This window comes from Eucyclogobius newberryi, unplaced genomic scaffold, assembly GCF_026437365.1.
Source record: "Eucyclogobius newberryi isolate DKJ021-1_F unplaced genomic scaffold, fEucNew1.0.hap1 SCAF_17, whole genome shotgun sequence".
Lineage (NCBI taxonomy): Eukaryota > Metazoa > Chordata > Actinopteri > Gobiiformes > Gobiidae > Eucyclogobius > Eucyclogobius newberryi.
Window position 1 is genome coordinate 22,566,464 of NW_027315801.1, and position 27,817 is coordinate 22,594,280.

The window sequence follows — 27,817 nt, forward strand, 5'->3', positions numbered from 1 at the left end:
CTCATGACGGCCCGATAAATACCCAGGAGCGACCTTCTGCTGGCCCCCCAGTCTTGGCCGGATAGACAACGAAGCAAGTTATTCACCCTTTTGCATTTACCACTGACCTCATCAATGTGCTGACGCCAACTAAGCCTCTCGTCAAAGGTGACCCCCAAGAACCTCACCTCCCTGACCTGTTTGAGTACCTGCCCATGCAGTCGAAGGGAGACGTCCCTATGCCCATTAAAGAAACAGATCACTTGAGACTTCCGTACGGACAGTTTAAACCCCCACTTCAGGGTCCACTGCTCCACCTGCTGTATTGCCCTTTGCAGTTTCGCCTCGTAAAACCGGAGATTCCTCCCTCTCACCCATAGAGCGCCATCATCAGCATAAAGGCTCCTCCCAACAGACCCATCCACGTCGTCAAAGATGTCCTTAATCATAACATTGAACAAGATAGGGCTACACACACTCCCCTGCGGGATCCCATTCTCTACCTCATAGACCCCAGAGTAAGCAGCGCCCACTCTGGTTTGAATACGCCGGCCAGACAGAAAGCTCCGGACCCAGTTAAACAGTTTACCCTTCACACCACACTTCCGCAGCTTAATGAGGAGCCCATCCTTCCAAACCACATCGTACGCCTTCTCCACATCAAAGAGCACCACAATAACCTTTTCTTTCTGAGCCCTGGCCAGCTGGATATCAGATTCCAAACACAACACGGAATCCATGGTGTTCCTGCCCCTACGGAAACCACTCTAGTGCGCGGGAAGCAAACCCTGACTCTCCAAGAAGTAATCCAACCTCTCGGTAACCATGCGCTCCATCGTTTTCCCGAGCTGCGACGTCAAGGCAATCGGCCTATAACCTGAAGGGTCGGACGCTGGCCTACCCGGCTTCAGAACCGGCACCACCGTAGACTGTTTCCACGCAGATGGAACACAACCTGAATCCCAAACACGGTTGAAAAGATCCAGGACTAGCCCAAGCGTGTCATCAGTCAAATGAGAGAGCATGTCATAGCACACCTCATCTTTACCCGGAGCTGTCTGTTTCGCCTTAGAAAGTGCTCTCCTTAGCTCAAACAAACTAAACGGAAGGTCAAGGTCATCTTGAGTCGAAGGCTGGTGCCCAATCAGCTCAGAATTCTGGGCCAAAGTACTCTCCCTGTGCCTTTCCGCAGGTGAGAGATTGTCAGAGCTGTGCACCGACACAAAGGTGCTGGCCAACAGTTCAGCTTTGTCAACGTCGCTGACTGCTTCAACACCATTCTGTATTAGGACCGGGGTCCCGTGACGGCGCTCAACTCCATGCATCCGCTTAATCATCCCCCAAACATCCCCGAGACGCGTTTCTCTCCCAATTTTGGAACAATACCGCCTCCAACAGGCACTCTTGGCCGTTCTTACAGTTTTCCGCACAACAGCGCGGGCCCTCTTGTAGTCAATGAGGGCACCCTCAGTGTGGGTAACCCTTAGCCGGCGAAACGCCACATTTCTTGCCCTAACAGCATAACCACATGCTTCATTCCACCACGGCACCCGCTTCCTATGTCCACTACCACCACTCTTAGGAATCGTGCCTACCGCTGACTGCGTGATGAGCGAGACAATTGCACTATTGAGATCATCCACCTGAGTCAATCCTCCTTCCTGCAGAACCCTAGAACTATCATCAGCTTTCCTTAGGAAAGCCCCCCAGTTCGCCCTTGCCAACTGCCACCTCTGGATCCTCGTCCCCCTGACCACACAGCTCCCAAAGCCAATCTCGGTGCGGACTAGATAGTGATCGCTACCAAAAGAAAGATTACCAAGAACCTCCCAACTACAAACACCAGCTAACTCCTTGGACACAAGCGTAAGATCTATTGCACTTTCCGTACCGGTCCCCATATCATAGCGGGTCCCACTCCCATCATTCAGACAAACCAACTCCCTTTGATTGATAAAACCCTCTACCACCTGCCCATTCCTATCGTTACCACTACCGCCCCATAAAGCGCTATGCGCATTAAAATCCCCACACCACATGGCCTTTCCCCGAACATCCTTACCGATACTATGTAAGGACTCTAACGTTAACTCACCACACGGATTATAAAGGTTAACCACAGTAACAGCTTCACCACCCAGCCAGACCCTCACCGCCAGAGCCTCCGGCGCTTTACTCACACTGACAACAACGTAATTTAGGTCATCTCGGACAAACACAGCCACACCTCCGCCTCTACCCTGCTCCCTATCATTCCTAACACACACATACCCTTGTATCCCAAAAAACCCACCTAGGTTGCAACCAAGTCTCCTGCACGCACATAACGTGAGGCTTGTTCAACAAGGTAGAGACAAAATGCTTAAATTCCTGGCCATTAACACGAAGACTACGCGCATTCCATTGCAAGACAACCGCCGCCATTATGAGCCCCCGGAACCTGACGGCGCATCGGGAGCCCCCCCACTCCCACTGCCAGAATGGGGCAGGGTGCCTTCCCGCAGCGCATCCTCTATCTCCACCCACTCGGGAACCTCAGCTCCAAAGTACTTCCCTGCAGCCTTAGCGATGATCCTAGTCTTTTCGGATTTCCTCTCGGTTTGACCAGTACAGTTAATCACTTCCAACATAAAGAGGAAGAAATCTTTCCTCTTCACAACCAGTACATCCTCCGCACCCACAGGGCCTCTGCCCGTGGAAGCCACATTCACAGGGATCCCAGTGGGGACCTCCCCTGGCCGCGAGAACGTTATAATTGTTAGGCCCGAGCCCCAGCAGGGCGGAGGGCCTATTGCTCCCGCAACGCTGCCGAAGGCAGCGTTGCAACTGTCTGACCAAACATGCGGGCGCAGCCCGCATGTTTGGTGCCCCGTCGCCCCTGGCAAGTACAGTGAACTAGCCCATGCCGAAGGCATGGATCATGCATACTTACTCCTGCTATGACAGAAATAGTCAACAATTTGTGAATGGGCGTAGCCCATTCACAAATTGTTGACAACAGCAGCGCGAAGCGCTGCATTCCTCCAAAAACCCTCCTGGCATCGTCCCGTACGCGAGAATCCATGCCGCAGGCATGGGCCATGCTTGTTTCTGCTCAAATCAATGGAAGTCTATGGGGAGTGGGCGGGGCATCCCGACGAAATAGGGAGTGACGAGCGCGTAAGCGCTCGTAATGATGATTCCACCACATGGCGGCATGGGGAAGGCTTAGAGCTTTCAAACGATGTATAATTTGTTGTTATAGAAAAAACGGCTATATTGTTTTTGCTAAAAATATTATTATTATTAGGCCCGAGCGCCACAAGCTGGCGAGAGGCCTATTAATCTCGTAAGGCCGTGCGAAGCACGGCTGCGAAATCGAGCGCGAAGCGCTCGCCCACTTCCAAACACTCACTAACGCACTCCTCCACTCATGCACGCCCCGTGCATACTAATTAGTTGTAGGAAAATGGAACATTACCGTTGTAAACGGGCGAAGCCCGTGCAAAAGTTCGCACTAAACGAGCACTTTACATTGGGATGACGACCGCGAAGCGGTCGTCATCCCCATATAAAGCACTCATTTGCGCTAAGTAGCTCACGAATACGTTCCCCATCTCTTGCATGTTCCGTGCATATAAGCATGTAATGCAAAAATTGAACATTATTACTGTATAGAGGGCCAAAAACACAAAGTGGGCGGAGCCCACTCAAAATTATCGAAAGTACCCGTCAGTGACCAGGGACCCACACCATGAGGTAGGAAAGCGCGAGCGCTTTCCGAAAATGTATAGTTTATGATATTTGAAAAATGGGAAACATTGTTTTCGCATCGGAATATTATTCTTTCTTTCTTTCTTTCTTTCTTTCTTCTTCTTCTCGGGACCAACCCCCCTATTTTTCACCCAGTGAACATTGACGAAAAGTCACAAAAATTTGCACACCTCTAAAAATCGTGCCTCTCTACATTCTGGCTATTTCCCTTTTCTAAAATAAAAAAATTGGCGCGTCAGCGCCACCAAATGTACCAAAAATGCATTGAGAGATGGGAAATGACCCAAAAAAAATCTGATCGTAGAATCATGAAATTTGGCGCAGAGGTAGATGGTGACAAGAGAAGTAAAAAATATTATTACGGCAACGCCGTCCCCCGAACCAAATGTCGGCCATATTACTTCAAAAATGGCTAAACATGACTTCGGAGTTTTTCCAAACGTCGTACTTTTACGAACTCCTCCCAGGGCGTTGGCCCTAAAAAGCTGAAATTTGGTGAAAATGCTACTGAGGAGTGGGACATCAAAAGTTATCCAAATTACATTGATACCTCTCACGGTCTCTGTGCGGCGAAGCCGCAAACTGTAACTAAAATTTCAGAAATCTCCCATATTTAAAATTTCTGCCGTTTGCGCAGATAAAGTCCGAATTGCGTCAAATTAGAATCAGTTGTTAAACTCTTTGCCCTAAACCTACTTGAAGTGAAATAAATTCATTTGGCGCCACAGCGCCCCCTACAGATTTTATATGGAGGTTAAATGTTTAGTTTTGCGAAATTATATGAAATTTGACACACAACTCAATTTTAGCATCCCCATCAAAAAAGTCAATGAGACCCATGTCATAATTGTTATGGCGTTGCCGTAACGATGACCGAAACCTCCCATGTTATTCCAATGGGGCCAGAACATGTTTACACTTTAGACTTTCACAAACTCCTCCCAGGGCGTCAGCCCTATTAACCTGAAATTTGGTGAGACTCATCTTCAGGACCATCAAAAGTTATCCACATTTTCATTCAAAGAGTCACGGTGTCTGTGCGGCAAAGCCGCACATTTTGCCAAGAATTCAAAATAAAATTGCTTTTTGATGGTAAAACAAAGGGGAGAACATGTGACAGCGTCACAGATTCAGCAGTAGGCGTGATAAAAGGACAATTGGGGCGCGTTAGCGCCCCCTCCTCTTGCGGCGTGGCGGCGGTGTGGCGGCGGCGTGGCGAGGGCCGATCATTGCCGCTTGCGGCTATATTTATTATTATTATTATTTTTCTTGTTCTTCTTCAGCGCTTTGATCTCTAATTTGACCCCCTGAACATGCTCAAAAACTCACCAAACTTTGCCCAAAATTCAGAATCGGCGAAAAATTTTATTTTTTCTGGGCCATTTTTTTTTTCGTTAAAAAATGGCGCGACAGCGCCACCGACAAAAGTCAAAATACATTGCGCCTATGGGAGACGCCCCGAGGTCAACTTTGGCGTAAAGCTACGAAATTCGGGACACGCATTCCTCTCGTGAGGATAAACAAAAAAAATCATTGTGGCCACGCCCCCAAACTTACCCTATGGCCGCCATCTTCCTTTGAAAATGAAAACAAGCTGAGTTAGCCATTTTGTTTACGTCAAACTTTGACGAACTCCTCCTAGGGCGTTTTGCCCACCGACTTCAAAATCGGCGTACGTCCTCTGGACAAGTGGGGCATCTAAAGTTATTCAATTTTTTGAGATACCTTTTACGGTCTGTGTGCGGCGCAGCCGCAAAGTTGGACAACTTATTTTGGAATATTGCAGGTCTAAAAATTGCTCCCATTTGATCAAAACCAGTCCGATTAGGACCAAATTTGAATCAGTTGTTAAACTTTCTAGTTTGGACCAGTTTAGGCTGACAAAATTGAAATGGCAGTGATAGCGCCCCCTACAGAGTGACCTTTAAATTAACATTGAAGGTCAAAAATTAGTTTTACCAAAATTGTCTAAACTTTACCCAAAATTCTATTTTGTCGTCCCGATCACAAAAGCCAATCACAAAAATGCCTAATTTTTTACGGCGTTGTCGTAGCGATGACAGAAACCTCCCATGTTATCCCTATGGGAAAACCACCAAATCTCTCAAATTACCACATTTTTATGTTTTACACTTTAACGAAGTCCTCCTAGTGCGTTTTGCCCACCAACCTCAAAATCGGTGTACGTCCTCTAGACAAGTGGTGCATCTAAAGTTATCCAAATTTTAAGGATAACTTTTACGGTCTCTGTGCGACGGAGCCGCAAACGTTTCCCAGAATTCTGACTATTTGGCCTTCAGAGTGGCCTATAAACAATAGAGTTTTTCCAAATGACATGATATTTTGCACAAAATTCTAATTTGCCATCCTGATCATACAAGTATGAGAGCCAAAGTCATATTTTGTACGGCGTAACCGTAGCGATGACAGAAACATCCCATGTTATCCTTATGGGAAAATCGCAGAATCGCTCAAATCACCACATTTTTACGCTTCACACTTTAATGAACTCCTCCTAGGGCGATTGTCCGATCAAGTTCATATTTGGGGAATATCATCTACACAAGCGGGGCATCAAAACGTATCCATATTTTGATTTCAAGTGCTACGGTCTCTGTGCCGTGGAGCTGCAAATATGTCAGAAATAGGAAAACAGCGAAATCTCTAAAATGACCACATTTTTACGCTTCACACTTCAACGAACTCCTCCTAGGGCGATTGCCTGATCAAGCTCATATTTGGGGAAAATCATCTACACAAACAGGGCATCAAAAGTTATCCATATTTTGATTTTAAGTGGTACGGTCTCTGTGCCGTGGAGCTGCAAATATACTGTCACAAATGGGAAAAACGCCAAATCCTTGAAATGTTCACATTTACGCTTCACACTTTAACAAACTCCTCCGTGGGCAATAGCTCGATCAACCTTTACTTTGGGAAATATCATCTACACAAGCGCGGCATCAAAAGTTATCCATATTTTTATTCCAAGTGCTACGGTCTCTGTGCGGCGGCGCAGCAAATTTGACTGACACTTGTGTTCATTTGCACTGGATTGGCCATGTCCAATGTGTCGCCGTCTGTCAAGTTCTTTTTTAATTCAAGACACAATAAGGGCGCCATCTTTATCAAGTCGAAAGCGCAGAGTCGGAAGGCCGGCGGCCTGCGAGGGCCGTTGGATGCCGCTTGCGGCTTTAATTTTCCTTGTTCCCTGTGTATTTAGAGTGATTTTCTTGTAATTAAGACGCCACTGCTCGGAAAAATACCGTTTTCCCCTGCCCCCCATACACACCTACTGCTCTTTATCCATACATTGTTCTTTGATTTTTATTTTTCAAATACGAAAAGCAGTGAACTCGTTCCTTTTATTGTCATTTTAGATCAATAAAACGATTTTAAATGTGCAATTGATAAAAATATAATTGAGATTCTGTTATTGTTTTAGCAAGAGTTCCACTGCCAGTCAGTACAAGCAAGACTTTAGAGGAAGAAATAGAGCTATTTTTGTGGAAACGGCAATGATTGTGTTATGTTTATGTTCAGAAAATGAATGAAAGCCATTTATTTTGTTTTCAATGAGACAAAACAAAATACAATCATCTTTTCCTGGACTAGAGACAGATACGGCAGCCAGGCTAACCAGATGTGGGCCTGAAGGTTGAGAGTGTCTGTTCGCTCTACCCCACAGATTGTCCCGACATATGTTTCACTGTAACAGCTAAGACTATTTTAAAAGAAGACTAAATGCGCACATGTCAACAAGTCAACATGATACAGTATGCAATCATGATTATTCTGTTCATCATTTAAATCTCAATTATCTAAGTCAAAGAGTTTTAACCTGTAGAGAAAGACCCAATTTATTCAAATGTATATATATTATTTATTGTATTTTCGATTGTAACCTTTTTGTATGTGAATAGAGTAATGACTGAAATCACAATTATACATTTGACTAATTGCACAGCGCGGAACATGGAAGCGGGAAACAGTTTTCAAGCTTTACATCCGTCTGTTGTCACATTTTCAGATGGTGTGGAATGTGTTTCTCTAAAATCTCCTCTAATGCTCAAACGGGACCAGACAGAGGCTGTATGTTCGCAAACATCCCAGAAACTGCGAAGGGAAGCAGCCTTATGATTATGCTCTGGGAATGAAGCGCGAGAAGAAGAAGGAACAGTCCGGACAGTCGAAATGCGCAAAGAGGAGCAGAGTCACAGTTTAGTCCGCCCCAAAACACACACCTTGCTGCCTGCACTCTGAGCCAAGGGGACACTCTCCGCCGGACAACCAATGAAAGATCCAGGAGGCGAGTCCTGGGAAAGTTTGGTTGGAGGCTTTGCGGGAGAAGGATGTTGATGAATACAGTTTAAGCAGTGTTCACTCGAGCGGAGCTACCGATGGACAAGTGAGGATAGGAAAGGATTTATTACGGTTGTTTACAAGTTCGAAATTGACCGTTTTCAGAATAACAATATGGTGGTTGTCACATAGTCTGTCAGCTGTTTTCGCCACACATATTCCATAAGGCACGCAAACACACACAGATTCACTATAATGTAGCACCGCTGTGGGGCGTGTGAACAGTCCAAACAAAGCCACAGCAGCCGCCATTGTGGTTAAAAATATAATGATAGGGCCTTTGGAAACAAGTAAGACGAGTTCTCTTATCAGTAGAGTGGAGTTGGACCGATATATCGAGCATAATGGCCATTGGCGTCTAAACTCTGGCCGATATTTAGAGGCCAAGAAGACAGCGCTGCACAGAACGCGACAACGGCTTTTATAGGTTCACCGTTAGACAGATGTTCAAAAATGTAGTAATATGAATGAGTCTATAGTTGTTACACATCTCATTTTGCTCTAAATCATTGAAATGCACCCAAGATATATCTGCCGCGCTTATTGGCGATCGGCTGCTCTATATTAAAAAACATTGGTATCTGGATCTGCCATGAACTCATCAGGTTTAGTGGCTTCATGTGGCTTTAGTATTTCAGGACATATATGACAGCAGAAGTCACAATACTAAAATTTAAAAGTCGATTCTTTTATATGAATGATGATTGACGATGATGATTTAAAAAAAAAGCACTTTTTTCAGACAATTGACAATTGAATCATTTTTTAAACAAAACATAATAGTACTTTCTGTTTTTTTCCCCATGTGGTCTTGTACTAGTTCTGATTAAGCTAAAACTGAAACTGTTCAGGAAAGGTTACACCCAAGGAGCCATCACCAGATCTTATACTAGACCTCAAGCCCTAAACCGAAATGCCCGGGGGAAACCCACCCAGACACGGGGAGGAACATGCACAACATGCACAAAGCGGCCCGAGCGACCTAGAATTCAAACCCACCCCACAACCTTCTTGCTGTGAGTCGAGAGTGCAAGGCTTCTAGTTCCTATACTAGTTTTGTAATCTGATTTTCAATACTTTTGACAACCCTAAACCCTACATGCTATGTCTTTCAAAACAACATCCAATATTTTATTCCAATGACAGAACGGTGATATCACAATATTTTAAAAGTCTCGAAATAACATTGTGGACAATGTGGACTTTGTGAAGCACCAAACCTAACAATCTTGACACAGTGAAGGCCTTTGCTATATTTCAGCCAGTGAACATGAAACAGTTACCGTCTGTTACAGTTATTAACACTTAATCATATGTGACAGCACTAAATGCTCACCTGGGATATTAGAGGAGAAAGTTGCATTTCAACAATATTTGACCTATTGCAATAAACAGTATCATGACTTTAGAACCGCAATAATAAACAGGCAACTTGGATAGTCACAGACTTGAATAAACCACAAGGCAACACTGGCACACATTTGACTGTGGAACTAAAGAATTGTAATTCAAGAATGCAAGTGAACATCAGATGGCACTGAAAAAGTCTAAATAACTTAAAATCCTAACTCCAAAGCACTAGATTATTCTATAAATATTCACGTAAAATTTATTCATTCATTGAGCAATGTTTAGATGAACATTAACGCAACATGAACCATCACATATGGTTATAGAACAAAAAGTGTTCCTTTTTCACATTTCAGTAGGAAAATTTTATCCAAATTAAGCTTTAAAAATGTGGGGTTAGTGATTCATGTGTACCGGTGTAAGTCAATGCAAAAGTATAGTACTCAACCCTAAAGGACCAATATTACACACAGCATGAACTATACAACCAGAAAGTGAAGTTAGTGCTACTGAAGAGGCTTCTCTAACAAAGACAACAATCATCATTCCTACCTTGGCAACAGCCATACACTCATTTTAATTTCAGCTATAATGGAGAATGTGCACAGTGTGACACAAACAGCAGAGAGTGAATGTGCAGAAGGTGTGGCTGCAGGCTGCAGGCTGCAGGCTGCAGGCTGCAGTATGTCCAGTTGTAGCTCAAGTGTGGCAGCTGCGACCTGTTCTTTAGTCTAGATCCCTGCTCAAACATGACAGGTGTGTGGCATCGGGGCCCACACTCCAACACAAACTAGATCAAGAGGTCACTTCTCACAAACAGAGGCTTCACATTCACCAAGTGAAATGCACAGAGGTGCAACCCAGCACTGCATGTTCCACAGGTGTGAAATAATTTTCAAATAGATTTTAGGTAAATGTTATTGCTGGGGTTTGTCTTGGTTTTGTTGAATAGAAAATATATCTGAGCCTATAATGACAGTATGAATAAGGTCTCTATTATTAAGCAACAGCCTCCTGCAGTCATGTTTAGTCTATTTATTAGTAGTTTGGTAATTAGTACACACATAACAAAACTAACTGGGTCTAAACCTGTAACTAAACGAGGTCTACAGCCCGATCAACCCAAGTCTACATCAGGAACTGGGCTCAAACCAGGAACGCACCGCTGTATCATCAAAACGCGTGTAGGATTTAAGAGCTCAAACACGGTTGTTGTCGAGTCAAATGAAGCATAGGGGCACATAGTTCAGGTTGACAGGTAGACTTCAGGCACAGCACAGCCCGGGCCCCTGCTGCTGCTGGCACAGGGCCACGGGCACCGGGCACACTGGATTTCATTGATTCCTGTCCATCCTCCGCTCCCGGGACGCACGTACAGATTTACCAGACACCGGCCAAACACGACAACGTTCAGAACGACCCGATTAGCAATCGCTACTAGTCAATAAAACGAAGATGCATGTCAGGTGTTCACTCATATATAATAATTAATAAACACGGACAGGGACATTTCTGACTTGCATCGCCGATGTTCGCTCACAGACAACAGTGGTTTTCAGTGAATGGAGAAAAACCATCAGCGATCATGCAATCTTTTATTTTGGTCACCTGGCAAAATCTATGCATCACACATATTTGGGCATACGATAATTCAATCATACAATCGAATGAACACAAAAGGATGAATTAAGGCTTGTATTCAGTGACTGTATCCAGGCTGGTGATGCGTTTGTGCGCACGACTAGCTTGTCCGACACTGACGCTAGCTAGCTAACTCACGTATGGACACCCTTTATTGACACAAAAATAGCATATTCCGCGTTTTAGCGACTTACCGGGCCCAGATCGGAGTGTTTACTTTGGATTCAGGTGTAGTTCCATTATGCCGCCCGCCATTAGCGCTGACATTTGTTGTATTGGGACAAATAAGTGTTTACTATGCTGAAAGGTTCTGCTGCCCAGAGCCATGTCAACACGCCCATGCATTGCGTCACGGCCAGCGTTGCCCTCACGTGCTGGAGCTTCATCTTCTGCAGGATCGGACTGTTTATATCTACAGCCTGTGATGGAGATGTGTCCTGCTCCATTAACTGAATTAACAAAATGTGGAAAGATAAACAATCTGTGGAACCATAAACAATCTCACGATACATTTTATTTTATCCAAGCCATTTCAATATTATCATGCTTTAAATTCAATACATTAGAAAGTATTCACCTGGCTACATATATTATACATTTCATATTTGTGTTCGTGTCTTACTTTATCTTCATGTATTTCAAAAGAGTTTTGTTTCGTTTTGTTCCATTTTCCAAATATTTTTCATAATGCCATTGAGTCATTATTTAACCAGGTCTAAGAAATAAAGACAACTAAGATTAGACATTTTTAACTTTTATGTTACATACAAACAACAAATAATCCAGGATTTTTGCTAGTTTTTCAGCTTCTCTTGATTTGATGTTGTCTCTGCTGCCATCTTGTGTCAATGACATGCATTTAGAACAAAAACTAGAAATATCAGTAATAATTCAAATTCATTTGTACATAGCTATAAGATGTACATCCTTCCTCAGGATTTATACCATTAAGTGCCTTTGAGTTCTTTGTCTGTTTTTCCCATCTTAGCGTCATCTACTTGTTTTGTAATTATAAAGAATCACTAACCACCTTCATTGAGCACCTGACTGGTTGTACCGTTTTACGCTCAAATATCCATAAAACGTTACCCAATTTTCACAGAATACTACTGGTCTGAACACAAAAGAAAACTAACAAATGTAGAGCAACTGGATTTATTGATACAAATCGCATCAATGGCAAATGTTTCTTTCAGTCTATTCTTACAAACGTCCCCACTCCAGCCTCATAAAATACACCAATAATACATAATTGGCTTTAACACTGAAAATGCCCTTAATTGACACAAAAATAAAAATCTACAAATGCTCCAAAATTTAGGCCGGTATAAATAAAATAATTTAAAGCAAATATAATCCCTCAAGAAACTTTGAAATAAAAGTACATAAAGCAACTAATCTGATAGTAGAACTGCACAATAGTCAATATCACTTCATGTCGTTCTGTTCCCGACTGCAAGTTGACAGTGGCTGGTTTGACTTTCAGGCTTTTTTTATAGGCTATACCTACAAATTGAATACTGTGCAGCTCAATTTTTACACAAAAATAGCCTAAATTAAAAAGTAAAAGATTACAGTAATGGCAGACTTCCAGGAGGAGCCAGAATAATACCAAAAACATAAAATAGTCCCATGAGAAGGTTGAGCTTGGCCGTCTTCTGTGGAATCTTTGTGTAGCATCGGCTGCGAAACTGCTTCTCCAGGGGGAAGGCCATGGGCAAGGTCAGCAGCGGCAGAGCCATGCTGATGGTGTACCGCGTGGCCAGGATGCAGAAGAGCACATAGGGGACGAAGAGGAGCAGATTGTACAGGACGTACGAAAGCGTGGGCCCGATAAGGATGGCCAGGGTGACGATGCCTGCTTGTTTGTCAGAGTCCATGTCTCTAGTGTTGTTGCTGTGAAGTATGGCTTCTGTGTTGAGAGCCAGAGGGACAGCATAGACCAGCGGAAGAACAGAGAGGTAGCCCACCTGCACCGCATGGGCAAACATGACCGCCAGAGGGCCAAAAGTGATGAGGATGACCACGTCTCCAAGAGCCACATACTTCAAACCAATGCCTGAGAAAAAGACAAATATATGTTTGTATACAGTTACAGTACATGTAGTGGTAATTACATAGCATTACATAACAATAAGCACTGTTATCAAATTTATAAATTAATACAGACCAATTAGTTTGTTTATGGCCCACTTGATATAGTGTGTGAGAACTAAGATCTGGGTCTTTAGTCACTTCGATGTGTAAATTCAGAAGAGAATGTTACAGCACACGTATGTTAGGCTCCAAGTGCAGCCAGTGTTTTGTGTTCGAATACAGACTACGACAGTTTACTGCATGTCCTGCCTTCTCTCATCCCCATTTCACACTGTCCTTTCCGGCTAATAAAGCCTATGGGCAAAAAAAAAGGTTAAAAAGTGTTAGCTTGAGTGCATTAGCTAGCTGGAGATTAAGGAGTAAATTGGGAGTTAATCTCCATTTTTAAAAACAAATATGAAGTTTACTAGTAATTTTATAAATAAATTGTAGTTCTTGCGTTAAATACTGTGTGTTCTTGTGGTCTAGTGCAGGGCTTCCAATACTTCTTGTCCTACACAACTGTGCAACAAACCTGGGACCCCACCTACTACTTTTTATTTTTTTAGCCTAAATACAGTGAGTGCAGTTGTGATTTTGTTTCCATTTCTGTGCAAGCTGGAGTACTCGAGACATAACAGAGATGCCAGATTGTTGATTTGGTCTGGAGTAGCCTGAGATTACTGGATATACAGCCCGTATCTCTAGTTCACCAACAATTTTAAGAATTGTAAAATACCTATACACACACACAGCATAGCGCAAATGTTAGCATGTCTAGGTCAGTAAATATAACATTAGAAAAAGATCAATGTATCCATGTATGGCACAGCTGGAATGACGTTAAAAAGGAAATTATTTCCCAATGTTATCAAAGAAAACCTCTATACAAAATAAAGTGGCAAAATATGAAACACAAAAGCAAAAACACAAAGGCATGAAGTATGCGGTTGAACAGTGTAACTGATAAGCGAAGTTTGCTCAGTATATTTAAACACCGGTATCTCCAGTTTTTGCAATGCCGGCTTATATCCAGGCTGACTAATAAATAAGGAATTGTCACAATTTATTGGAGTTATATAGCAATAAACCAATACTAATCTAAACATATAATTATATTATTCACATATTGCTTACCTCCAGTGTATAAAAACGAACTGGAGAGTCCCCCAAAGTAGATAAGGGCCAGGTGCTCCAATCTGAGCGTGGACAAGAAGTACAGCAGAGTGGCACACATACATCCCGCAGAATACAACAGAGCCCCAAACATCACCACATCCTGCGGCGCCAAGATCTCATCCACGAGAGTCCTATCATCACTCTTCTTGTGGTCAATCCCTTTGGAGAAGTCATAATAAGTGTTGACAAGGTTCCCTGCCCCATGGACAACCAGCACGGCCACGGCACACACCATCAGAATGACTAAATCCACTGAGCCCTCCAGTTTGTAGGCAAGAGCACTTCCCAGTGCCACAGGAGTAAGGGAGGCACTGAAGCTCCAGGGCCTTAGTGCCAGGACGTATGCCGCACACTTGGAGTGGAGGTCAGAGGTCACACGGGACATCCTGGAGAGTTGTTGAGGACCCACTGCTGGTTTGTGTGACACACTGTTCATGCCAGTTTCATACTGCTGCCCATTGTGATCATTGGATCCAGCAGAAACAAAAGTTTCTGCTCGACTGTCTTGGTGCTGTTGGGCCATCCCTCAGGAACCTGTTCCAATGATACCCGAACACCTGTTTTGTACCTGTTGACAAAGAGATGACAAATATATTGTGCCTTTCATTTGAGCATTTATATTCAAGTAAGTTTAAAGTGTGAACACCTGTACAACAGTCACCAACATGTACATTATAATACTGTGTCGGGTTTTTACTGAGGGTGACTTCACTTTAATTCAATCTAAATTAGGAGACAGCCAGCTGAAACGTTTACTCTTTTTCCGAGTTTAGCTTCAGAAGAAGTGAAATCCACTTGATGGCTGGGTCAAGTGATAACTACGAATGATCACAATAACTCACAAGCTCACCACTACAACAAGCCTTTATAAAAACATTGATCGACTGCGTGTGGTGGTGCCAGCAGCGGACTAATGTAGGACGCCGGCCAAAGAAAACAAACCTAGACGAACTCCAGATAATAGGATTAAAGCTAACTTTAGCTAAACTAAGCTAATACAGGGCAGAAGAATGTTTCCCGAAACGTTACCGTTATGTCTGCACCATCCGACACTCGTGAACGCTCCTGTCGATGATAAACATGACTGAGTGTCCTCTGAGCCGCTGTGGCTGAAGGCAGAGACAGCCCGTGCGTGTCAAGCCGAAGTGTACTTGAGTAACGTGCCACAGTGGAGCCTGCAACACCCGACAGCCGCCATTTCCTCCTCTGTGAGTGCATCCGCAACTGCAGCACGTACGAAACAAATATCAAATAAATGGTTCCGACCTTGTCTAAATAGGTCATAAAACCCTACAAACTTAAAAGAAATACACGTCACACATCGTCACACATATTAACACCAACGGTTGTGTTGATGTACATGAATTAAGAAAAAAAAAGTTTATCAATGATAGAAATATATAACTTGATCAATAATATTGATTTGCGTTCGACAATATGGTTAACCTCTATGCAGCATGCATGGTCTTTCTGTACAAAGTTGTGTAAACTGCCAATAAAGCGTATGGTTTTAATGGTTCACAGACAGTGTTGTGACGGACAGACGCGTGTGCTTTTCATTAGCTCGTCTCGCCACTGACCCGCTGCCCCATGTGTGCAGTAACGTGAAACCAAAGTTGTGGAACAGAGTGGAGCAGATCAGTCTGCTCTCAGCGCAGCCAGTACTGTTCAGAGCAGCATCCTTCACGCCATGGGCAACAAGTAACCCTGAGTCCCCTGCGCACCAAAGCTGTCTGGCTCCAGAGGGACTATTGCTGTTTGTGGAGCAGTTAGGATGGCCTTTTCAATTAGTGACCCAGACAGCGGATCCCGAAGGGCAGAGCGCGCCTCTGTGCTGGCCGTGCTGCTGAGCCTGCTGTGCGCCGGGACGCACGGAGCTGCCGTCCTCTCCTGGACCAGCGAGGTGAGTGCGCACACCACACCACAATCTAGTGTTCATAGAAAGACACCGAAATATCACTTCTAAGGGCGGCACGTGGTGCCTTAGACAAGCTCATGTCTGTTACAAAATAGACACTTGGTTGCCACATAATGTGTGACACTTAAAAACAATTCTCTAGTGATGTTTAAGTGAGATCACCGTTTTGGTTACTTGAAATGTTGACTATGTTGAGCCTAGATAGTCTAACTGCCCTTTTACATGAAGAGCATGATAGATGGGCATGAATTGTTTGCATAATAGTTATGAAGTATAATGTGCATTTATGAGTCCCTAGAAGTGTGTGCTCCAGGTGGTTCCCTGCGGGATTTGTCCACACTCTCATTCTGCCAAGCTCCAGACTTCTGCTTGCATGCTTTATCTCTGTGTGTGCTAAGAGTTTGAGATTGGATTTGTAACTGATGTAATAAGAGACAACAAAGATGGATCATGCGGTGCGCTCAGTTGTAGGACCTTCAGAGCAGACTCTGTACCAATGCACTGACCTCTGAAAACAGGGCCACACAGAGGGAGTGATATCTACACACATATTATAGGAAGTGAAGGAAGAGCAGAGTGTGGGCCAAGCGTGGTCCAGCTCTAAGCCAAACAGGAAGCAGCAAATTGGGCAGTAAACACACATTGACCACAAATAATTTGCATCACATAAATATAAACTTTTATCGCTTATTCTATGGCAGGTTAAATTACTCTGTATTATGACAGCAATACATTGTTTTACCTTGGATTTTGATAGAGAGATTAGCTTGAGAGTGATCATTATACATTACCCCTTTTCTTCATCAGAAAACCTAACCCCTGGGTCACTTTGTTTTAGCTGCTGGTCAACCTAAGCATACATTTATCACTTTGTTAAATCCAATCTGAGCTGCTGCACAATCCATGATGGCTACAATTATTTCTAGTCTAAAATCCAGCTCTTTTCTGCTTCTTCAAATAATTTTCCACCTTTGATACATGGAGTCATTCACGAGTGTCTTTTAGAAAAACATGGTGCCGTGCCAGGACTCAGGACTGTGCTGCAGCGCAGATGATGTGAGCGGATACAGAACACCTGCCACTGAACACAGCTCACTTTTCCATATACAGACAAAGTTTACTCCAACTGTTGTGAGGAGCTTATTAAAATAATTCACATTCTTGTGGAAATTTCACTGTGTATCTCAGCAGGGTCAGCAGCCTACTTAGACAGTGTAGCTTATGCACAGTAACTGATTAACTGCAGGTTTTTCTTTGTCTAAGGAAGAACCTTACACCACTTCCCTGCTCATCGGCATCCGCAAAGAGGCCCGCTCCCAGGTGCTCCATCTGTCTCGGAACAAACGCTACACCCTGACGCCCGAGCAGCTCAAATGGGACAAGTTGAAGCTCACATACAAGTAAGACACATGCTCCTCCTTCACACTCAACAGAGCAAGAGCAGGAGCTCAATAGAGCCATTTGAAGAATCAACAGATCAAGCACAGCCAGTAACATGTAGTCATTGTAGTCAAGTGTATGTAGAATAATTGAATGATAGGTCATATAAATTTATCTTAACCACAAAATCCAATCCATATAACATTGACCACTGAGCTGCTATCTACTGTAAACTTTTTAAGTTACTTTAAAGTGAGCAGTTGGAGCTTTTCTATGATCTCCTGATTCTTCTGCAGACTCTACACAAAGGAATAGCAGACACCAAGGTTGTTGCAAAAGTGTCTCGAGAATGTCCTCATAAACAATGGGACCACAGGCACTGTGGAGACTGAACTCTAAATAAAACCTCCTGTGATGGGCTTCTATGGAGCTGCTCTCTGATAGGAACAGCCAAAGAAAAAAGAATAAGAAAGACTGAAAACATCCATAAGCAAGTGCTTGATTTGGTTACCTGCCAACAAAACAAAGTAGACGTTCTTCTGCTTATAAAATGTTCACAATGCGTTTATTACCCGGTTTTATAGTCCATCTGGGAAATGATAGAAATCATTACTCAATGCTACGTGCAACCGTCTGGTCACAGGAGGAACTTTGACTAGTTTATATGAAACTGCTGCTGCCTTCGAAGAAAATTGTATCCCCATTTCACTGACTGTAGCCACAGGGATCCAGGAGTAAACTGTTTGACATCAGCGGTGTCTGTATTTATTACACTGATGGTTGTCGAAGTTTAGTCTATACAGACTGCGGGAGGCGAGGATCGTTCTCAAGTTCTTTATTTGATGAAAACATGGAAAAACAGGCAAAACAGTAGCGTGTTGTTCGTCTTGCAGCTGAGATTCGACTCTTCACAAGATTTAGCTGTGTTTTATATCGCTGTTGCTTGGGTCTGATAAAATGGCCTGACGTTGATATGACGTCCGCTTTAAGATTGTTTAGACTAATCCACAGATAATCAGAAAATACACAGAAAGTTCATCGTGACCCATATGCCGTAAGATCGTCGTGACTCATGATAAATAGGACACAGACATGACAATAATTTGATCAATATCCACAATTCCCCCTTTTGATCACATCCACATGTGATCACACTAAAGAGGCGCCAGACGCAACCTCACAAAATAATAGATAAATAATAGAACGTAAACCCCCCAAAAACATATTAAATGTTTAAAAATCATATTAAATCATTATATACATTTTTACATTCAGTAAAAATCGGTGTGAGACAAGGAGCATCCCCAGTTAGTGTAAACACATGGTGGGATGTAGTAATCATATTCTGGAAAAAGTATAGGAGTCTTGTCACTATCAGAGTTAGATTCGTGTTTGGCAGAGTAATAGCGTGTGTAATCAGGGTCAAAAGATAAGCAGGTTGTCTAGTAAGAGCAGATGCAATCAAGCGTTCTATAAGTGATCTAAGACAGCACAGCATCAAATCATAATCAATACACAGGCAATAACAATAATGGTGAAAAACAGAAACAGTGCCAGCCCAAGGCCCAAAGATGTGGTATCACCAGGGAGACCACAAGGGGCAAGGGTGGTGGTAGATGATTCTGGCTTGACATGGGTTGACTCATATTCATCATTTGAGGTCTTTGAAATTGGCCAGGTTGGTTTGGGGCCATTTGGTGTTGACCTCTTTGTGTTTGCCCTATGGGGCAGTCTCAAACCCAATGTCCAGTTCCAAAGCAGTTAAAGCACTGATCAGGAGTCACGCTGAACCTGTTTTGTCCTCTTCCTGCCCCACGTCCTCTTCCACGAGATAATGTGTTACGTTCACGTCCTTGATTGTAGATGATTTCTGAAGCAGGTGTGTTGTTCTTTGGTCCTGTGGCGGATGGGACGGCCTGTGGTTGTGTCATAGTGGGTTGTACTTGTCCCATGACCATTTTAACCGCCATAGCAATCAGTTGGGCACTGTCTGACACTGGAGTCTCTTCTGTTGCCACAGTCATTACCTTGGCAGACTTATTTTGCTTCTTTTTTATCATTCACCCCTTTTGGAGCTTTTTGAGTTGTAATTTGATCTTTGCCATTTTCATTTTTTCCATATCCTCATTCCGTCCTTTTTTTCCCTTCAGGTACTTAGCAACGTGATGTTGGCAGTTGGCATCAAACTCTTTTTCTGTCTTTGAGTAAAGACCAACAACATCAGCCAAATGATCCTGGACACATTTAGGTAGTCCTTTTACCGAAATGCCCTCTCAGCCTGTGGTTACCCCGCTTGGGCTCTCAACAGAGTGAAGAGAACCAAGAAGCAGGACAAAAGGGAAACTGAACAGAGAAGGAAGGGTGTTTCTATCCCTTATGTGTCTGGCCTGTCGGAAAAACTGCAGAGAATTTTTAGACAACACGAAGTCCCTGTTTATTTTAAACCAGGAAACACTTTAAGACAAAAACTGGTTCACCCTAAGGACAAGTTGCCGACTCAAAAACAGAGCAATGTAGTTTATTCGATCCAATGCAGTGAAGAAAGCTGTAAAGAACGGTACATAGGTGAGACTAAACAGCCTCTACACAAGAGGCTCTATCAGCACAGAAGAAATACAAGTTCAGGACCTCAGAGTGCCGTGCATCTCCATCTTGAAGCCTCTAATCACTCGTTTGAAGACGGTGAGGTGAAGGTTTTAAGCAGGGAGAAAAGATGGTTTGAAAGAGGAGTCAAGGAAGCTATTTTTGTTAAAAAAGAAAGACCTTCTTTAAACAGAAATGGAGGGCTTAGGTTTAATCTTCCTGTTATTTATAATGGGTTACTGAACCCCTGGAAAGGTAGAGGACCAGGACCAGGACATTTAGATGCTAATCAGGTACTCAGGGTGGTTGAGCCAGGGTCTCACAAAGACAAAGAGGATTCTAATAGCCCATTAAAATTCTGAATAGGCTAGCTCGGTAGATACAAGGGGGGAGTTTCTGTTGAAACAAACAACTCTTTCTACTTCAGGAAGGCTCCTCCCAATGGGCGGGTCTTACCACAGAACAGTATTAATATCGGAATTCTCGATCTAAATTCTTTTATTGACAATGACTCTTGGATGAGAGTCGAAACGTCTATTTTTTTCTAACTGAGTCCAGATGACTACAACTGAAGCTTTTTCTACTTTTACCAGAGTAGAAAAGAACATGAGAGTGTTGCCAGTACCAGGTTGTATGGGCTCTCCAGTTGCATCATGGAACTGTGCTTTAGCTCTTTGCTTATATGTAAAGTAGTCTTCATCATTTTTCATTTCCAGAGCCAACAGTGTGTCAGGAAGGCAGGTGGGATACATTCCTTTAAGTACCTGAGTTAACTGAGGCTTGATGGTGGCAAATGATGTGGATGCTCTAACTGGAGCATGAATCTGTTTGGATACTTCAGAACGGATCCTGGCCGCCGTATTCTCATCTGTTGCTCTTATAAGAATTGCAGACACATCTCCCCAGCAAAGTGTTTCTCCCACAGTATTCATGGTTAATGCTCTGAGGAAGGCCGGTGCACCTTGTGTCAGTTCGGGCAGTTTTAACATCAGCCCTTCTAGATCTTTCAATGCGAATGGTTGGTACACTCCTTGGTTACTTGCAGTCATTCGGAGAGGTGCAATGAGAGGAGGAGCCTCTTCATTGCTAGAGAACTCATCATCTTCTTCCTTGGTACCCTTGTGTATGGGGAGCGGGTGAAGTTCTCCACTCAAGAAAGCGTCATCGTATCCATGCTCATCCACCATTCCTGTGAATGCTCCCACCACATATTGATTTGGTGTTGACACAAATGGGTCTGAACCCGTTTTCTTCTGTTGTTCCACTCCTCTGTGAATGTGGAGTTTCTGCTGTGCTTGCTTCTTACTTTTAGCTTCTATTAGCCCAGTTCCTAGGACTGTGACTGGTTCCCCCTTTCGTCCAAGCTGTTTTTCTTGTTTCCTGCGTAGCTCAGCCGCCACTTCCCGTTCCTTTTCTTCCAGTAGTAGTTGTAATCTTCTTTCTTCATCTGTGTCCGAAGCCAATCCAGGTGGTGACCATGCACTGGTGGCAAGTTGATCTTTTTGAGCCACTGTTTGCTCGAGCATGAATTTGGAGATGTGATTTTGGCTGGAAACCAATGTTGTCAGAGCTAACACCTGTTCCTTCAAATCCTGCATCTGTCTTTGTTCTTGAGTGGGTTCTGACGGAACCATAGTCAGAGTACCCAAGACTACAGTATGTTTCGATGGCAGCTGTGGTATGGTTCTGGTTGTACCTTTTATCAGAGATGAATCCATGGATGAGTACTGCAGGGGAGGAACCGCTGGAGTAGAAGTGTGGGGAACTGTTTTTTCTTGTTCCGTTTCTGTCATAATTTTCTTCAGTTCTTTCGCTAGTTGTGCATATGCGCTATGATGTTCGTTTTCAGCGGAGGGGCACTGCAGTTCTCCTTTGGCCAGAGGTGGGGGGGGGCGCTATAGCTGTGACGTCGACCTTGTACCCCAGTCTGCTCGCTCTCCTCATCTGTTCTAGAGCCTCCATCTTTGTTTTTGTTATTCACTCCAAAAGGGATGCTCTTATCACTTCTGTTTTTCTGTTTCATTTTGTTTTTTCTGATTGTTTCACCTGAATATTGGCCAGAAATAGTCTCTCTTTTCTGATTAAAATGTCTTTTGCCATTTTATGTAGTTTCACTGAAAATGATAATTTTTCTTCATGTTCTTTCAGTTTCTTTTTGTCAACAGTTTTTCCTTTCACTGTCCAAATCTGATGTGTTTTGTAATGCAGGACCTTAGATTGATGATAGTCATGAATACAATTCCATTGTTGTTCTGTGGGAGCCACTGCTTCATCACCGTGATTAATCAATCTTTTCTCTGCGTATTTTTGGAAGAGGTTCTTCATTTGTGTTGTTTGCTTTTTTGCTTCCTTTGGGTTTCATTTGCACGGATTGTGTTTTCGAGATCCTTCAAAAATGTATTCATTTTGAATGGAATAAGGTTAATTTTATTTAATTTATCTATATCTTAATTTTTTATAATTATTATTATTTGATAATAAAAAAGTGTGGCAGTCAGTGGTATTTCAAAAACAATAAAAAAATAAAATAATAACTATTATTATTATAATTCGAACAATAATTATAACAATAATAACGAAATGAAATACGTTTAGGGAAAAAATTATATTAAATTTTTTATTTAAAATTGAAGATTCAAAATAAAAAATTAAAATAAAAATGTAAATAGAATACAAACTTGAACTAATTAAATTAACTAAATAAAATACGTTTTATTTTTTTTCCCGGAGTCCAACTCCTCTTTAAATCAGTCCAACTGATTGTCTAAACTATCACTAAATCCATACTTTAAAATTTTGGTCAAAAATTTTTTTGTCAAGTTTTGGCAAACTTTAACAATTTAGCATTTTCAATGTGCAGATTTTCGTAATAAATACAAGAGGTTTCTGCCTTACTTTTGTTGAATGTCCCAGTCACAATGGTAGGTCAAAAATAAACTGGCAATTGACTCCTCTTGTCTCTCTCTCGGCTCGGTGTCCTTGTTCTCCCATTATTCCCAGCTGAACCGTTACTGGACGCTATGCGTCGTCAGAAGAGAATTGTTTAGAGGAAAATTCAGATGTTTCCTTTCCAAGCACGATGAGAGACCCGCATCCTCCACCAATTCTGTCGAAGTTTAGTCTATACAGACTGCGGGAGGCGAGGATCGTTCTCAAGTTCTTTATTTGATGAAAACATGGAAAAACAGGCAAAACAGTAGCGTGTTGTTCGTCTTGCAGCTGAGATTCAACTCTTCACAAGATTTAGCTGTGTTTTATAAAGCTGTTGCTTGGGTCTGATAAAATGGCCTGACGTTGATATGACGTCCGCTTTAAGATTGTTTAGACTAGTCCACAGATAATCAGAAAATACACAGAAAGTTCATCGTGACCCATATGCCGTAAGATCGTCGTGACTCATGATAAATAGGACACAGACATGACAATAATTTGATCAATATCCACATGGTCGAGCGGAGCAGACAGACCTTCAGCCTCTTTTGTATACTTTAGCTGGACTGCAGTGCTGTTGCCTCTGCTCCTCTCAGCTCTGGACTCGGGGTAATGGAGTTGTGGTGTGGTGCTTGTGGGATTTGCGCCGTCTGAACAGTAGCCCTTGTGTTTTGGCAGAGTGCTGTGCTGTGGAGGAATGTGTGTCCACAGAGCTGCTCTCACCACATACTCACCACACTCTGTTGTGTCTGCCAGGCTGCTCTCCTTCCCCACAAACCTGATCAATGCCAGCGACACGCGCCGGGGTATCGCCAGAGCGTTCGGCACGTGGAGCGACGTGTCCCCCTTCACCTTCAGAGAGGTGCCAACCGACCAGGACGCAGATATTAAGATTGGTGAGAGGTCTTAACGACATTTAACTCATCTGTGCTCTCTCCACCAAGTCTTGTCCATTAAATTAATTATGTTTACTACAAAAGAATACTGCTCATAATGGGGAACTTAGAGCAAACTCACTCAAGTCTTAGATGTCCCATCCTTGTTACATGTCATATGTTAATCTTGAAGACCAAACAGTTTCTAGCCTTTGAATCCACGTGTTTGTCAATAATCTACGGCACACAGCAAAGGTACATGTGTGTAATATGTATCTTTGTGCTCCTCAGGCTTCTACCCTGTCAACCACACAGACTGTTTGCAGTCCTACTTACACCACTGCTTTGATGGCATCACCGGAGAGCTGGCACACGCCTTCTTCCCACCCACTGGAGAGATCCACTTTGACGATCACGAGTATTGGATCCTAGGAAATATGCGTTTCAGCTGGAAGAAAGGCAGGCTATCACTGTTTATTTCAATGATGTGGTATATTAGAGGACAGAGTAACATTGCAGAAATCTAATGAATATGCAGTTTTGTTTCAGGGGTGTGGTTGACTGACCTGGTCCACGTAGCGACTCATGAGATCGGACACGCTCTGGGACTCATGCACTCCATGGACCCCAAATCCATAATGCACCTGAACGCCACACTGACAGGGCGCAAACTCATCACCCAGGATGAGGTGTGGGGTCTGCATCGCCTTTATGGTACAGAAATTAAACTATAGGCTCTTTATGGACACTAAGGCAGAAAATAACATCATTTGTTAGGAAAGATAAAAGTCTGGCATGGAAGCTGACTGTAGCCCAGTTTATTTGGAGGTAAACATTGACAGAAATCTTGTTCCATGTCCCATCTATTTCTCTAGCTGCAAATTTGTAGACTTTTGTTTTATGTTATATGTACTTTTTGCCATTTAATTGATGAGACAACATGAGACTACTAAATCTATAAAGTTTACCAAGTGAGTTTAACCCCAATCTCAAATATTTTTCTGAAACTTTTCATTATTTGCAACTTCAACAAACATTAAACTCTTGAGTCAGTTGACTCCAGGCAGTTTGACAACTAGAGTAGAAGTTCTTTTCTTTGAAGTGCCTCTACAGTTGTGTAAGTCCAGTGCACATGACACAGCTGGCACCAAGAGCCACGTGGCACTAGAGTGTGCTCATACTGAGTCATCCTCAGAGAGTGTGGGAGCAGAGTGTCTCTGTGCTGAGTAAGGCTTTCTCCTGACTCCCTCCCCTATGGCCCGCCCCTTTGCCCCCTCAGGATGTCTGGACCGCTTATTCATCTGCGAGGCCTGGGCTCTGAAAGGCTACTGCGACAGCAAACGCAGGCTCATGCAGAAGCACTGCCCCTCCAGCTGTGATTTCTGCTACGGTAAGATGCACACTATTCCAGAGAAAAGCCTATGCACACTGGGTCTGATATTATTCCTACAACCTTTACTATTGTTGATGTTATCACTCATTCATCACTATTCCTACAACTAAAGTTCTATTATTACAAGTGAAACTCAATTACCAAACCCACAAGCGCCTGTTGCCTTTCTACTCTGCAGTCCCAGTCCCACCAATGCATACTGGTGTTATGTCTTTGAGCAAGACACTTAATGCTCTGTGCCTCCAGTGTCAGCATCACATTAGACATCAGAGTGCGGGACAGTGGCACAGCAGAGGATCCTGGTGTGGGGGACAGCAGAGGATAGCACTGCTGGCTGGCTCTGATCTGTTCCTCATTGTTGATTGGGAAACGTAGTACGGCTGTGGAAAATTCCACAGCGACTCCAAACCGCTGGAATTTCAGACTGTGGCTTGAGGGTTATAGACACAAGGTCAATTTGGAATTCTGGAGCAGGAACCAGAGGGACACAGTGTGACACTGACACTGCAGCCGGGTTTTGTTCTGGGGTCAGGAGCAGCTAGAACATTGTACTGTACAATAAGAGGTCAGAATGACTCAAAAATAACACACTACTGCTGTATTACTAACCAAGCAAATGGCTGCAGATGATTCTGGTTATCAGTTAGTGTAGGTCAAAGTTAGTATTTGGACTGAAACAAACAATTTCAAAGCTTTGAATGGAAAACCAGCAGATGCTTGATAACAAGGCAGCAGGCTAAAATACACAGAATACCACAGCAGGTATAACACATTACTCAATCACGTTTCAAATCAAGTAGCACAGTTGATAAATACTAGGGAGGAAAATCTTTAAATGATTTACTTTAATTTGATTTTCGCATTCCACTGCCCAGATACTTGCTCTACTGGGGTAATGGATGAATACAAGACTTGAATGTTTGTATTTCCTAAAGAGCTCATTCTGAGACATAAACAACACTCTGATACAATCCTGAAGGGCACATTTAGTCACACATAATAACCTGACAATCAGAATTTAAATGTTTTGTGTGCATTTTTAATCCAGCATTATTATTCCGTGTTATAACGTGGATATATTTTGAGTTAAACCTTTTCTGTTTGGATTATTTTCAGAGTTTCCTTTCCCAACGGTGGCTCCGACCCCAACTCCTCCGAGGACTAAACACAAACTGGTGGTGGAGGGAAAGCAGCTCACATTCCGCTGTGGGAAGAAAATAGCATCAAAGAAAGGCAAAGTACAGTAAGTGTTCCAGTTTTACTTTATAATCAATACTACACTACTACTGAAGAAACTGTTTTTCCCATGATCCTTCGTGTGTCCCAGCTGGTACAAGGACGGGGAGCTGCTGGAGTACTCCCATCCCAACTACATCTCTCTGGAGGACGATCACATCACCATTGTGGCCAACGCCATCAACGAGGGCCTCTACACCTGCGTGGTGCGCAAAAGGAGCCGAGTGCTCACCACATATTCCTGGAGGGTCCGAGTGCGCTTCTGAACCGGCGGGTCCCACAACAGGGCACATCATTCTCTACCAGTTTATCTAACAATTACAATTACTGATCACTTGTAAGGGCGTTTCACTTTTGCAACTAATAAAAGTATTTTTGTGACTCTTATGTGCATAATTGGTAGCAGAATTGTAAGTGGTGTTTGCACAGTGGTCTTTGGGGTTGGCATTTATTCTCAAGTTTCCTCAGTGACATAAAACATCCACAATAGGCACATCAAAGTTCTAACTGTATTCATCCTGTATCTCTCTTGTAGTTCTATTTTACACCAAGAGATATTGTCCAAATCCAAAAATAATCTGTTTTTGGTGTAAATACATTTAACTCCTTTTCACATTACTGATGCAAATATGTTAAGCAACGCAATGCACGAGACTAGACCAAAAAAGGTAATTGCGCATACTAGTGGATTTATTGTGCAATTGGGAGGTTGCAGTTTGATTTAGACACAACTTTGGCAAAAGACACATTGCGTGTGATGCTTTCTAAAAGAGTTTTGAGGCTGTTAAAATATTTCATGCAGTCACCGAAGTGTGCTCTAAAAGCCAACATAAGCAATGTAGTCTGCTGCTCCAGGACTTTAAACGGCATAAGGAACACCTCAGACGTCTGCGCTCTTTACTGGAGTCACTGGAGCCAGCAGAGTCCCAGAAGAGCCGCAGTCAGTTCCACTCAGTGCTGCGTCCAACACCATTCAACACATCAGGTGCAATAATCTGCACAGGGCGGGGCAGATCAAACTGATTCATGAGCATTTCCATGGAGCTCAACCCTCCCCAGTCCCAGGATGGAGGAGTTTCACTGTTTATCCCACTCAACGCAACAAGTTGTCAGAACAAGTAAAGCTATTTATTTGGATTCATATCACAATCAAAAGTATAT

At 43.1% G+C, this 27,817-nt stretch overlaps 3 protein-coding genes across 5 annotated transcripts in view; 1 reads left to right on the forward strand and 2 right to left on the reverse strand.

Annotated features, from left to right (window-relative positions):
• The window catches only part of mib2 (MIB E3 ubiquitin protein ligase 2), a 51,021-nt gene extending 39,552 nt beyond the window's left edge, over window positions 1–11,469 (reverse strand). Inside the window, exon 1 of the mRNA XM_072449476.1 lies at window positions 11,280–11,469. The gene's annotated coding sequence lies outside the window, so the exon portion shown is untranslated. The remainder of the gene's footprint in view (window positions 1–11,279) is intronic.
• Window positions 11,470–12,232: 763 nt separating this feature from the next.
• Window positions 12,233–15,581, reverse strand: ubiad1 (UbiA prenyltransferase domain containing 1). The gene is made up of 3 exons (XM_072449481.1): window positions 15,370–15,581; window positions 14,299–14,908; window positions 12,233–13,144 (listed from the first exon to the last, which is right to left on the reverse strand). The coding sequence occupies exons 2-3, from the start codon at window positions 14,861–14,863 to the stop codon at window positions 12,657–12,659; spliced, it is 1,053 nt and encodes a 350-aa protein (XP_072305582.1). The 5' UTR covers window positions 14,864–14,908; window positions 15,370–15,581; the 3' UTR covers window positions 12,233–12,656.
• Window positions 15,582–15,843: 262 nt separating this feature from the next.
• Window positions 15,844–27,037, forward strand: mmp23ba (matrix metallopeptidase 23ba). 3 transcript variants are annotated; one of them, XM_072449482.1, is made up of 8 exons: window positions 15,844–16,243; window positions 17,522–17,658; window positions 23,831–24,048; window positions 24,319–24,486; window positions 24,577–24,741; window positions 25,307–25,417; window positions 26,537–26,663; window positions 26,748–27,037. In XM_072449482.1, the coding sequence occupies exons 1-8, from the start codon at window positions 16,115–16,117 to the stop codon at window positions 26,920–26,922; spliced, it is 1,230 nt and encodes a 409-aa protein (XP_072305583.1). In that variant the 5' UTR covers window positions 15,844–16,114; the 3' UTR covers window positions 26,923–27,037. The 3 variants fall into 3 exon arrangements, with proteins under 3 accessions (XP_072305583.1, XP_072305585.1, XP_072305584.1); XM_072449484.1 differs by having other exon boundaries at window positions 15,848–16,243; window positions 17,526–17,658; XM_072449483.1 differs by having other exon boundaries at window positions 15,849–16,243; window positions 23,909–24,048.
• Window positions 27,038–27,817: the final 780 nt, after the last annotated feature.